Source organism: Sturnus vulgaris, chromosome 1 (genome assembly GCF_052056855.1).
Source record: "Sturnus vulgaris isolate bStuVul1 chromosome 1, bStuVul1.hap1, whole genome shotgun sequence".
Lineage (NCBI taxonomy): Eukaryota > Metazoa > Chordata > Aves > Passeriformes > Sturnidae > Sturnus > Sturnus vulgaris.
In genome coordinates, this window is record NC_142243.1 from 119,173,336 (window position 1) to 119,187,702 (window position 14,367).

General features: G+C 38.6%; 1 protein-coding gene across 1 annotated transcript; it reads left to right on the forward strand.

The window, feature by feature from the left end:
• The first annotated feature begins 614 nt into the window (after positions 1 to 614).
• Positions 615 to 13,869, forward strand: UBXN2B (UBX domain protein 2B). Its single transcript, XM_014872996.2, has 9 exons — positions 615 to 758; positions 3,176 to 3,276; positions 4,828 to 4,899; positions 6,329 to 6,488; positions 7,968 to 8,045; positions 9,368 to 9,477; positions 9,947 to 10,084; positions 10,205 to 10,366; positions 12,213 to 13,869. Exons 1-9 carry the CDS (start codon positions 633 to 635, stop codon positions 12,373 to 12,375), a joined length of 1,110 nt encoding a protein of 369 aa, XP_014728482.1. The 5' UTR covers positions 615 to 632; the 3' UTR covers positions 12,376 to 13,869.
• The last annotated feature ends 498 nt before the right edge of the window (positions 13,870 to 14,367 follow it).

Here is a 14,367-nt window from a genome sequence, read left to right on the forward strand (position 1 = left end):
CTTCTTCCCAGCAACAGGATGAGACAAAACTCTTAAGCTGAGCCAGGGAAGGTTTAAGTTGGACATTAGGAAGAATTTCTTCAAAGAAATTGGGGTAAGAGATCGGAATGGGCTGCCCAAGGAGGTAGTGGAGTCCCATGCCTGGAGGTGTTTACGGAAAGGCTGGATGGGGCACTCAGTGCCATGGTCTAATTGACATGGTGGTGTTGGGTCACAGGCTGGACTTTATTTCAGAAGTCTGTTCCAGCCTATTTGATTCTGTGATGGGTAATTCCGGCAGCGGGCGACCGCAACCATCAATTCTTTGACCACCGACTCAAAATGGACCCCAGACTCAAAGAGAGGGAAGAACTGCACTTGCAGACTAAGCAGCATGAGAAGCAAGTCATACAGCCAACAAGCAGGGCTTTGAGTACTGACAGACAAGCTACGCAATTCGCCTCGAACGAATGCTGATGGCTTTGCTGAAGTGTATAAGCACTGGAACGTTCTGATGATCGGGGCGCCGGTCTTCCCCTTCGGCGGAGCTGGGGCCGGCACGGTGGGCCCGGCCCGGCCCCTCCCGTTGCCATGGCGGCCGCTCCGCCGCCGCTGGCCCCGCCCCGCCCGGCTCTCGCCACCGCCTCCACAAGATGGCGGACGGCGGGGCAGCGCCCGCTCAGCCGGACGGGGATGTGCCCGCGGCTCCGACCGCCGCCGGCCGCCGGGATCGGCAGCCCCGGAGCGGCGGCCGCCCGCCCAGCGCCCGGGATTTGCAGGTGAGAGGGCGGAGGTGCCGCCCCGCTCCCGGGGCGGGGCCGGGCCGGGCGGAGCGCCGCGTCCCCTCGGGGGCGCCCCAGGCCTTCCCTCGGGCCGCCCCTGAGGGGAGCGGGCGCTGTGCGCGTCCCCCGCCGGGGCTGTCCCGACCTGCCCTCGGAGCCCAGCCGGCTTTTCCTCCTTCAGCTCCCACGCCCCTTCTGAGGCTGGAAAGGGGAGGACGCTTCTGGAAGAGCACTAGGCCCTTTAGGAAACGGCGTGTGCTCCGTACTCCGGGGAACGGGAAGGGCTCTCCCCACACTTCACTAGTTGGGTTTTAACTGTTCGTAAATGCAGTGCCATTGCATTTCCTGATTATTCGATAGGAATGTCTTGTCCCGTATGAAAATGTCAGTTTCTGCAGATGTGATGTAAGACTAAGGACAAGATCTTTTCCCAGGTGTATGTGGGAAAAGTAGCATGTGATCACAAATGTAATTGACCATTTGTACTTAAATCTTAATTACAAACTCTTTTCGCAGTATTCCCTTTTCTGCATGTCATTTGTCACTTTATGAAGGTTCAAAATCTTTTAGCAAGAAATTGATTGGAAAACAGGTGAAACTTAGTAACTGAAACTGCCCTTATTCTGTTTAATTATACATTATTAATAGAGAAAGATGGGTATAGTTTTTTTGTTGATTAGTGTTTGGAATTTTCATATTTCTTCTAAAGAATATTTTTGCTGCAATCAGAGGATGCTTTGAGTTGGAAGGAATCTTAAGGATCATCTGCTTCCAGCCCCTCTGCCATGGGCAGGGACACCTTCCTCTGGACCATGTTGCTCAGAGCCCCATGCAACCTGGCTTTGATCACTGCCAGGGATGGAGCATCCATAGCTTTTCTGGGAAATCTGTTCCAATGGCTCACTACCCTCTGAATAAAGAATTTCTTCCTAATATCTAATCTAAATCTCTCCTCTTGTAGTTTAAAATCAATCTGCCTTGTCCTATCACTATCTGCCCGCGTAAGAAGTTGCTCTCTTTTTTCTAAGCTCCCTTTAAGTACAGAAAGGCCCCAATGATATCTCTCTAGAGCCTTCTCTTTTCCAGTGTTACTGTTGTGTTATTCTCCAGGATTGCTTTTTTATTGTTACAATATGTAACAGTAATAAAGCCTGAGTTAATACTCTCAGATCATAAGGTCTTAGCTGAAGCAGACTGGAATTTTGGTTGGATACATACTGATACAGTAAGTGTTAAACCCCAAGGAAGTTCCCTCCTGGGTCTGTGCTTGATTTGTGGTGCCACAATAAGAGACATGAGGAGTATGAGGAAAGCACAGAAGCCTGGCCATCCCTTCGATGTTCTCTCAGCATCCCTCAGTCCTTGGATTAGGGATGGTACAGGGTATGTTGTCTATGACTTACCCATCAACTTTACGTATCTGAAATATATTTTCTGCTATCCTCAGATGGAACAGAGGTCTTCAGCACGTTTTTGGACTCTCTTTTCTCAATTTAATTTTCTTAATGGATATAATTCCTCATATTTAATTTTTCCCTGCAGAAAATGCCTCATAATATTATAAAAACAACAAAAATAGTATGAGATTAATACCCTGTGTTCATAGCAGTGTGTTTTCAAGGACAGACGATGTCTCATTTTATTTTAATGTGTATCCCCTCTGCATAAAACTGTAATGAAATTGTAGCCTAGTACCTTTTTTTGTGTGTATGATAAAATGATAATATCAATCACATACTGTGATCGGAGTGGTTTGGGGACAAAACTAAGGATGATCTGACAAAGTAGAGTCTTATTCAGGACAAAAGAAAAATTGCTGAAGTGACATTGTAGGTCTCTTCCATAACTTTCTAAGAATGAACTTGCCAGTGATATAGCAGCATTTTGGGAATCTCTGTGAAAAGTTGTTGCGATTTGTGTCAGTATTTGTGGAGTGATGCCTTGAATTCAAGCCAACAAGACTGAATTTGTTGTTCACCCTAGTACAAGCTTAAGTTATGTTTTTTGCATTTCTATATAAAGTGTTTGTAAAATTCATTATTTGCTTCTATCAGAGGGTTAGGTTGCTGCTTTATTTCCCTTTGTTACCATTAAGATATTAAGCTGATGCTTAATACCTCTGTGTGCATTTACTCTTGTGACTCTGAATCTAATACAAATTTTACATAGCCAGTGAAGCAGTGGAAACCAAAGGATAGCAGAGTACAAGTTCTGAGTCATAATGCCATTTAAGCATTGTGTAGTTTGGGCTTTTTTCATAAAGCACAAAGGAAGTTAATTTTAGTTGGGGTTTCTCATGTTGGTGTTTCTGATTTTCTGGAGAGATGCATATTTCACATTAATTTTTGTCTTATTTCTATTCTATATGTAGTTCTAGAGTTACAGACTTAAAAAAAGAGTTCTGTTTCCTACAGCTGGCCTTGGCAGAGTTATATGAAGATGAAGCTAAAAGACAGTCATTGTGTTCTGACAAGCCAACAGCTACAAAGATCAGTAACCCAAAGGTGTCACAGAGGTAAGATGTGTTTTATTTTTCAGAAATGCGTGGATAGCTGTTTTATTAGCTAAAAAACCTTTGTCATTCCTGCTAGACCTCCTTCTTGTATTAAAAGCAATCTATGGCAATTCATAATCAAAAATTGTGAATCCCTACAATCCCTACCATAATGTGTCGTCTGTCTTCTCAGAATGCTTTTAAAACTTATTTCAGAGCCTTTTTACCAATTGGTATTCCAGGTATTCCAAAACCCTTTAAACCCACTTCATGTGAGATTTTATAAGCAAAATGCTGTGTTGTTCTTTTTTTTACACAAACAGAATTTGGAAATCGGTTGACTCAGAAAATTACTGCAGTTCTTTGCTTCTTCAAAATTCAGTAAATCAGCAGCTTGTGTGAAACTTGGCAAGTGAGCTGCTTTTAGTGTTGTATTTATGGCAGTGTCTGATGAGACAAATAGTGATTCTAAAAATTACTGGTGGGTTCCTTAGTAGGTTCCTATGGGATGACAGAAACAAGAAGGGCTTCTTAATGAATTTGTCTGGGTTGGGCAGGTGGAAGGAAAGATGCATATCTATATTTCAGTCCAGCTTTTGCTAAGACACTTCTAAACTGCAGTGTTTGCAGTTCACATAACATTTGAAGATTCAGCATAGTGTTGTATTTTTTTGCAAAAGTATCTTGCCAGTTTTTAATTTTTTTAAAAATCATTTAAAGAAAATAAATATTTATAAAACTATTGACAGTGATGCCATAAAAAGTCTTGTATGTGGTTTGTTTTTGAATCACTGCCACCAATATGGATCTCTGTTAAAGGAGGTCAAGCAACCGAAAAGATCTTAGTCACCAGTTATGCTTCAAGTTCACTGCAAATGAACTTCAGGAACTCTCTTCAGGAAGAGAGACTTTAGCAGAGTATGCAACACTCAGAAGTATGGGGGTTTTGAGATTTTTTTGTTTCTTTCGGTGAAACCACCTAAGCTGACTAACCAGCTACACAGAACTAAGTTTACAAACAAATAAAGCAAACAGCTCCATTTACCAGTACATCTCATGAAGTTATAACTTCCCACTCCCAACCAAATGAGAAGCTGCAATACAGTATCTCAAATACTTCAGTGTGATAGTTGGCAAATACTTGTTATTTGTTGGCATTCATACTGGAATCTGTGTGAGAAAGAAGAGATGAATAAGTGACTTCAGTTTGCTCTCAGATGAGAGCAGTGCATTAATTGCATGGAAACAGTGCTGCTCTTCTGTGCTAGAAAAAAATAGTTCAATTGGAATAGACCTATAGTGACCATCCAGTCCAAGTGTTAATGCAAAATGCCTCTGTTCTACATGTGCCCTTTCCCCCTTGTTCACTGAGAAGCATTCATGGCTGTGTACTTCGGCAAAAAAAACCCCAAACCAAAACAAACCCAAAAAACCAAGCAACCAAACAAAACCCCAAAAACCAGAGAACACAACTCAATATTCTTAGTTTTTGAAAAAGAGGTCGTTTCAGAAGTTAGATGCAATGTTTATGTGCCAGTCATCTTCAAATGTTTTCTTTTATTCTCTTGGCAGTCTTAAACTGGATTCTCTTAAAAGGTTGAGAAAACCAGAGAGAAGCATGAGTGATGACAAAGAAAACCAAAGGTATTTTAAAGCAAAACAAAAAACCAGCGTAACAATTGTGAAAGTAGTTGGGGTTTGTGTCACATTCACACTTTGTTCTCTCATGTTCTTTCAAAATGCATGAGCTAGGTCTATGCTGCAAAGAGCTAGGGGACTTATTATAGTGTTAGCTGTACACTGTTGTTGTAAAATTATATTTAGCAGAATCTGGCTGGAGTGATGTAGGACCTGTAGATGCCTTAACCTGTATGGTCATAAAGGTTGTAACTTATACTTGTACTCAAAAAACTTTTTTGTCTTTCTGAATATCCTGAATTTTTCTGTGTATCTATTGCTCAAATGAGTACTTCCTTTCTTTCTTGAATATAAGTTCTGATAAGAATTCCTGTTTCATATCCTTACCACTATCATTCTTTTAAATCTAATAATTAAAGATTTTTCCATATAAATGGTAGTTGGGGTAATAAACACAGATTTATATGCAAAGGAGACATGTTACTCAGGGATTGACAATTACATGGCATTGTTAAAACAGTATGATTGTACAGTACCCTCATACTCAATACTCTTTTCTGGTAATTGTAAACTATGATGGAATCAACACATTGTGAAGGCATTGGTCTGAGAAACAGTTTCACATGGATTAATTGATTTGCCAGATATTAGTTATTAATGCTTCCTGTAATCAAAAGTGAAACATTCAGGTTTGCCAGATTTTTTTACAGCATCTATTCCAATAGTATTTAGAGATTGTAGTGCCTTTCTCAATATAATTCTCAAGGAATATCTTGATCTTCATTATCAAGCAGATACAGTGTTGAACAGAATTATTTGTAGTTTAACATTTTGTCTTCAAGAGCTAGTAATGGCTGTGAAGGAAAAAAAAATCCACAAATTAGCTTTCACAACAGTTTCTGCAGGTTTTAAAATGCCTTGAAAAGTTAATTATAGTTATTAAAATTTTTCTGTTTCTGATACTGTTGGAAATGGAAGTACGCTAGATCTTTGAATTAAAAAATCAAATTGTTGCACTGTTCAGATTTTCCAAGAACAGTTTTATACTTGTTCTGCTAAGGTGGTGTTAGCTGTGAATTTATATTCTATCTAGGCACAGTCCCATGAGGAAATCAGTCTTTCTGAGGGTAGGTGACAGCCATATAAGATGCCCAGCTCCATCAGGACTGTGCTCGCTTAAAACTTATGGCCTTGCCCTCTGATCTTTGGGATCTGTTCCAGAAGGCACTTTGCATCTTTGTTAGTCAAATGTCTGTGGTATAATGCTGCTTGTATTGTTGAGAAGGTCAGAACCAAATGAAATATTTGTCAGAAATAAAAGGTTTTGTGCCAAATTTGTTTCTTTGTTTATTAATTTTTTTTTCTTTTGGTGGAAAGAGAAAAATTGTGCTTGTTATTTAAAACATTGATGCTTATGTGCATTATTATTCTAAAGATTTTATTCAGGTGACTCGGAATATAGAGGATTACAGATTTCTGGGGCTTCTAATAATCCAAGTAAAATTGTTGCTGAACTCTTCAAGGAAGCAAAAGAACATGGGGCTGTCCCATTAGATGAAGCCTCGAGAGCATCTGGTGATTTCAGTAAAGCCAAGGTAAAAGTTAAGAAGTGTGTTAACCTCTCTTTATGTTTGTGTCTCTGAAATTCATCAAACCACAGGAGAACAAGTACCTTTCTGTGATTTGTAAATAGCAGATTTGCTCAACACAATTTTATATTGTCTGTGTTCAAACAGCTTGCTCTCGAAAATAAAGAGAAAGAATGACACAGTTTCAGAGAAAATTATTAGAAATCATCATGAAGTGGAATAATATGCTTTATTTTAAATTACAGTTGATTAAATAAGAAACCAGACTAAATTTGCATCCCAAATCTTACCCAAATCTTAGAATTGCTCTTAGAGAGCTCTAGTCAACAATTCAGTGTCTAGGTTGAGTTTGGTGACAAGTTATCCCTAGAGAGACCAGTGCTGTTTAATGCCTTCATCATTCACACAGACAGTGAGGTTGAGCACACTCTCAGCAAGTCTGCAGGCTGAGTGTTGCACTTTAAGTGCCTGAGGTCTTGGATGCCATCCAGAGAGATCTGGATAAGCAGAAATGGGCTCATGGGAACCTCATGGGGTCAACAATGCCCGATGCAGGATCCTGCATCTGCATCAGGGCAACCCCCAGTATCAGCACAGGCTGGAGGATGAAAGGATTGAAAACAATTCTGGGGAAGGTGTTGGGGCTACTGGTGGATGAAAAGCTGGACATGACCCAGCAATGTGCACTCACAGCCCAGAAAGCCAAACATGTCCTGGGCTGCATCACAAGAAGCATGGGCACCAGGGTGAGGAAGGGGATGCTGCCCCTCTACTCCACTGTGGTGAGAGCCTGCCTGGAGTGATATATTCAGCTCTGGGATCCACAGCACAAGAGGGGCATGGACCTGTTAGAGCGAGTCCAGAGGAAAGCCACAAAAATAATCAGAGGGATGGAGCATCTCTCCTATGAGGAAAGGCTGAGAGAGTTGAGATTGTTCAGCCTGGAGAAGACAAGGGTCTGGGAAGACCTTATTGCAGACTTTCAGCACCTAAAGGGGGCCTGTAAGAAAAATAGGGATAGACTTTTTAGCAGGCCCTGTTTTGGTAGGACAAGGGGTAAAGGTTTTAGACTAAAAGAGGGTAGATTCACACCAGGTATAAGAGAGACATTTTTTACAATGAGTGTGGTGAAACACCAGAACAGGTTGCTCAGGGAGATGGTGCATGCCTCATTCCTGGAAACATTCAAGTTTGTGACCTTTAAAGATCTCTTCCAACCTGAAGTATTCTATGAGTCTTATGTTTGAAAAAGTGTACAGAACAGAAGCTGAAATGTGTCACAAAACTTGCTTAGCCTGACTGTGTCTGGCTAGATAGAATTTTCCACTTGGAAAATTGGTAATAGAACAGTATTTGCTTGTTATCACAGAAGCAACCTTGTGGATGGCTTTTTTTTTTCTTTTGTTTTTTTTTGCACCTAGGTAAGAATTTTAATAATCTGTTTCAGATAATTATTTTATAAGCTTTTCTTTGTATTTTTTTCAGTCATTTTCTGGTGGTGGATACAGATTGGGTGACTCATCACAAAAGCACTCTGAATACATATATGGAGAAAATCAGGATGTAAGTAAAATTCATAGCAGAAAACAGTAGCTCTGACAGAGGCCTGCTTAATTATGTTTACGGCTTGAAATGCCAGTCTTACTGTAACTATGTTTATGGGGAAAAAATATTATCTAAATATTAGCTACGTGTTCAGTAGAAATTGTTGAAGTCTCTGAAGAGGTGTTTATTGGATATCCCTAAGGCCTCTGGAACTGTCAGAAGTAAATTACTTTAAAATTCTTAGCACTCTTCCTTTTCAATTACTATCCACCAGATGTTGTCCTGGATTCTCTTAGCTATGCTAACATTTTAATCCTTGTAGGAGTTGATTCTTGTTGTGGCTTGCAAAGCAGGCCATCTCAAACTGGAGAGCTTGGATGTATTCTAGGGAAGGTGAAACAGCAGGTTAGAGGCCTTTTTTTTCTATCACTTAAAAAGCAGGATGTGTAGGAGAGGGTGGGGAGAAACGAGGTTTTCTGCACTTTGCTATTTTTGTGAATGTCTGTCTAATTTTCAGCTTGTCTAGAAACAAACAATAAGGCCAAAGGATGTGGTTCTGGCTAGGGGGTGCTGTCGTGCCACACAAGGAACTGCTGCCTTCTATTCCGAGTGACAGCCAGTTGTACCCAGCCAGAATCCTGTTGGAGTGGGCTTTCCATACCTGGGAGCACAAATAGGTTTTTGAGGGAAGGCCAGTTATACTGGCTGGGGAAGTCTAGTTTTGCTGGATGGCAAAGCACTTAGAGGGAGGAAAGGTGCAGGTTTTTAAGCTGGAAGGCTATGGCTGGACTTTTCATGTAGGATGTAGCAAAATAAGAAGGGAGCAAAGGGGGCTGGTTTCCAGGATTCTTAGCATTTGAACTGAATGGAGCTACTTTCAGCTTTGTTGGAGTTCAGCATGTAATAATTTGAGGAAAGTGTAGGTTTTGCTGTAACTGAGGTATCAGCAGTAATTTGTAATTTTATGGGTTAATTTCTTAATTTCTCAATAAAAATGTTTACTGCTTTTGAAAGTAATTGGAACATTCTGAAGATCACTACACCTTCACTGTATCATACTTTATGTCATGGATAGCAGATAAAGATATTCTTTTTCCCGAGGTAGGAAAGTGGTCTAGAAGAAGATAGTAGTTTATAACTATTGGGCTTTTTCAAAAATAATCTAACAATGATAGTTACAGTGCAATTTATTGTTCTTATTTTGTCATTTGCCTTCTTGTTTGTGGTCTTGTACAAAATCTGTTTAGTATAGATCAAAATTTCTATAACTAGTTCTGTGTGAAATTGTACTGCCTTATTTGTCTTCCTTCACTTTTTTTTTTGCTTGTTTTGCTTCATAGGTTCAAATTTTGCTGAAACTGTGGAGGAACGGATTCAGTTTAGATGATGGCGAATTGAGATCCTATTCAGATCCAACAAATGCTCAATTTCTTGAGTCTGTTAAAAGAGGGTAAGTTAAAATGACAACTTTTCTGAGGTATGTCTTTGAAATGAAGAAAAATCCTTTCTCCACACATTTATTAAAAGCTCCAGACTTCTTCTTTGCCTGAACCCATAAAATACAGTCTGTATTTGTCACCAGATATGTGGGGCACTTAAAAATTTGGAATACTTTGGTTCCTTTGGTGGTTTAACTCTGAATGGTACTTGTCTCCACAACGTTTATATTGACATTTTTTCCTCATTCATTCTTTGATTCAGCTGTCAGTATATTCTAGGTTTTGACTGTTAGTTCGCTGATTTTTTTTTTTCTTCTTTTAGGATTAAATCAATTCATAAAATAATTGAATGTGACTTCCAAAGTATACATAACATTAGATTGACTCATACTGTGTGTGTACTTTTTGGGTGATTTCTTTTTGCAGTTCAGAATGTAATTGAAAATGTTATTATTGTAATGTATTGTTTTTGTAATTAAGGGAAATTCCTTTGGAACTGCAGCGACTTGTTCATGGTGGCCAGGTAAATTTGGATATGGAAGATCACCAGGAACAGGAATATGTGAAGCCCAGACTGCGATTCAAAGCTTTCAGTGGCGAAGGGCAAAAGCTTGGAAGGTGAAAAAGTTCTGTGCTCTGTATTCATATGCTGTTTCATTCCTGTGACTGAAAATTTCAGACTACTTTGTCATGGTTCCATTAGTAACATCTGGTTTATTTTTTTCTCCAATCCTATAGCCTTACACCTGAAATAGTAAGCACACCTTCTTCCCCAGAAGAGGAGGAGAAATCCATTCTTAATGCACCTGTTCTGATTGATGATTCCATGCCAGCAACTAAAATTCAAATTAGATTAGCAGATGGAAGCCGATTAATACAAAGATTTAATCAAACACACAGGTAAATTGATTCAACGCAGGTAACAGTAACTATTTCAATAAGTTTGTGTGTCATTAAATGAGTCTCTGCAGGACATCAAAGAGGGGGAAATACCAGCCTTGTTGAAATGTGTCACTTTCATTACATGGATATATGATAAACTGACTGTCAAAAATTCTGTACTTGGAAACACAATATATTTGATAACTGCAACTTCTGTACAGACTTCTATAGCCAATTATGTTCTTTAGTTTTTTCAAGGACGTAGTACAAGCCATAACTATTCCCAGGACAGCTGAAATCTGTATAGCCCCACTATGTAGTCATCCCAGCCCTGGGCCCTTCTTGGGCAGACCAGGTGGATGACTTGGGGAGCACTATGAAAGCACTTTATTGCTAAGTGTGGAGTATAGTCTCAATTGGAATATAGTCCACACTATGGGCAGAGAAATTCTTTGGCCCATATTCAAGAATTCCAGCTTTCTACCTTGTTATACTCGAGGTTGTGACAAAACATGACATGAGCTGTAAGTGTAGAATGCAGCCCATATGCAGAAGGGTATATAGACACTTCATGCCCATTTGCAATTCCAGCATGTGGGTGAACATAATACTGAGAACCAGCTTCTGTTTTGGATGGTCATCTCCTAAGAATTGGCAGTGTGTGAACTTGATGTAGGTTTTAGATTTTTTAGTAGCTTTGCTGATTAGAGCCTGGCACCAATTTTATTGACCTTGGGGCAGTGCCACAAGCGGTGTTGGCCAACCCCATAAGGTTATGTTAGTGCAAGGTTCTGAAAAGCTCTCCCTGCCACTGCCAAGAGATCTTTGGGCAGAGATTTGGGCAGCAGTTCCACCCATGTTTGAGCACTGTTGAAGCCAGCCTTAATTTGAAATATGCACAATTGTGTTAGAACACGGCTGCAGCTTGAATCCTGACTTGGAGATGGTGTTACCATGTATCCATTTCCATGTTAATATTGTTACATGGAGAGCTCATCTGTTTCCATTTTTTCCTTCTGGCTCAGAATAAGGACAAAGTGTAGCTTTCTTTACCTGACAGTATGCACAGGGCACAGTGAGGAAATTTTAGCTGAGATGCTAGTAGGGAGGAAGATACATCAGTATTTTTTGATAGTTTAGATCTGATAATATCCTGAAATCCTGGTACCCTAAGAGTACAGGCCCAGATCCTTTCTTCACAGCATCTGCTGAGAAGTGACTGAGACAAACCATGGGGCTTATTGGGAGCCTCTGTAGCTGAGTGGTGTGTTCTTCTGTCTGCATGGAAGGGTAGAAGTGGTAAATTTGCCATTATTATGTGTAACAACCTAGATTGGAGCTTGTTTAATTATTATTAACTTTTTCTTGACAGTGAGTTTTTATAATTATCTTTATATATATGATCAAAATCAGCTGCTAAAGTGCATTACTTATGTCATAGGCCTTAGAGACTGATAGAAAGCTGAAATCCCTGCTTATTTGGCTACAGTAAATTTGCCAACTTATTAATTACAGAAGATCTTCACAGATTTATTCTCAGCTTAATGTCTTAATAGAAAAACCTCAAATTTCAGGATTTTATCTAAAATACTATTTTTTTTATCCATCTCTTATAAAATTAAATTATCCTTGTTATACTGTATATGTGACTGTTAATATTAACTATTGTTCACTGCCAAGTGAAAGTAGGGGAAACCTCTTGCTATTGAAGTGCTTTCTTTTCACTGCAACCATTTATTTTAAGTTTCTTTCTTCCATCAATAATTTCACCTTTTTGGAATATGCTAATTAATAATGAAACTTTTGACAGTGATGTTAAAATTATTTGAATTACAGGGTTTTCATATCCATATCCTTTTCACAGGATTAAGCATATTCGAGATTTCATTATCCAGTCCCGTCCAGCTTTTGCAACAACAGATTTTGTTCTCGTGACTACCTTTCCAAATAAAGAGCTGACAGATGAAAGCCTGACACTACAAGAAGCAGATATACTTAACACTGTGATTCTTCAGCAATTAAAGTAATCTTGTGGTTGTTGTACAATATAGGGACCCTGCTGTACTGTCATACAATATGTTTCCAACAGATGAAAAAAAGGAGATATCAGTGTCTTTTTATTTCCTCTTTTCCAGGGATCATATTTTTGGATTTTATGTCTTCCAGCTATAACATATCTAACTTTTTAATTTTAATTTCTCAACATTATTCAGCCTTTTTTCAGTGTTAAAATTAAGGTTCTATATGTTACTATATTTCAAACCACATCTTATACTAAATGAAATGAGATAGGACTTTGTGACTCATTGTTTTGAGGGGGGTGGGGAAAGAATTTTTCTGAAGGGGACGGTATCTTTCATACAGTTGGTAAGATTTGCACTATGGAAATGTTCTATGCTGCATTGACAAACAGCCATTTGAAAACTTAGACTGTAGGTTATGTTTACCTTGCAAACTGTATTAATATTAAGGTGTTCTTTTTAATAGGTTTACAGATAATTAATGCCCTAATATAATTTTTGTACGTTCTATTTGTAGTGTTTCGTGGTGTAGTATAATATTTATATTCTAGTTTTTATGTAATTTTCCTTGTATTGTTGCTCGTATGAGTGAATCAGTTCAGGAGATGCAAACCTCAGCTGTTGCAGATTATAACAGAATGTTCTTATTTGTATTCTAGTTGTACTACTTGTGATGAAAATATATATGATTTTTTTTCTTGAAAGTTAGAGAAATCTGAGAGACCACTGTCATCTTGGGGAAATTATGTGATTTAGAGGAGGCCTGTGGTTATTTTGAGTCTGAATATGCAGCTGGACCCTGGGCAGCAACGTGATTCTTTACACAAACAGTTACTTTAAACAACACCAAACAAAAATACACTGAGGTGCACAAACACAGAACTGGTCTACTTTTGTGCATGCAAGTGATAGCATAAAAGATTTAATTAGTCACGTATTTTTGACCTGAATTTCAGTTGTTTATATTTGGAATTTTGGCCAAAGGCATTTTGTAGTATTTACTGGGGATTTGGTTGTGCAGCTTTCAGTGTCCTTGTTTGGAAGTTGTATAATTAAACCCCTTCATTTTTGAAATAATATATTTTTTCAAAAAATTTGCCCCAACCCTGCAGTAAGCAGGTAGGAGTCTTATGTTGGGGAAAACTGGCTGCTGTGCTTTAGTAGTATGCAGTTTTTTTAGTATATTTGGATTTATATCAGATGAGTGGATGATACTGTGAAGGAGAGTAGGTGAACTGTATCTCTTGTACCAATGTGTTAAAAATTGCTGTTTTCCATGTTTATTTTGTTCTGAAAATATCAATACTTGTTTATTTATGTTAAGATTATAATTGCTTAGTATTCTTATGTTTTTACCTCAAAGTAGATATTTGACTAAGTAGATTTTAAACCTGCAGTTGTATTTGAAGTATTTTGTTTTTCAGTCTGAATATCTGCATGATTTTAAACATAATTCATTTCATGTGCTAAAGTAATTAAAGTTTTATGTTTAAGATCACAGACAAGACTTCTTGTGTTATTCCAAATTTACATGGTGATAAAGTGGTGACTGTGCCAGATATTTAAACCTAAACATAAAAGAATTGTCATGTCCTATGCATGTATTTTTAATGCAATATACTAACAATTGTATGTATAAATGCAAGGCCAAAGTTTGTGATATCAATTTTGGGCAGTCTGTGGTTTGGGCATATTTCAGTTCAGAATATAGGTAAAGTTACATTGCTTATTACTTCTGAAGAAGTAATTGATTAAGCAGTGACACATGAAGAAAAGGGGTTAACTAAATTGTTAAGTATTTTCCCTCTTAGGCCAAAACCTACAACTACATATCATCACCATCTCTTTATTTCAAATACCTGTTAAATTTTAGTGTTTAATGGCACCTGAGAGTAACTGGGGGTCCCAGAAGTTGACTTTATTTTGTCAAGCACTAAGAAAATGTATCAACGCTTATGTTTAAATATTTCACTGCTTCTCAGTACTTGACAGCCTATG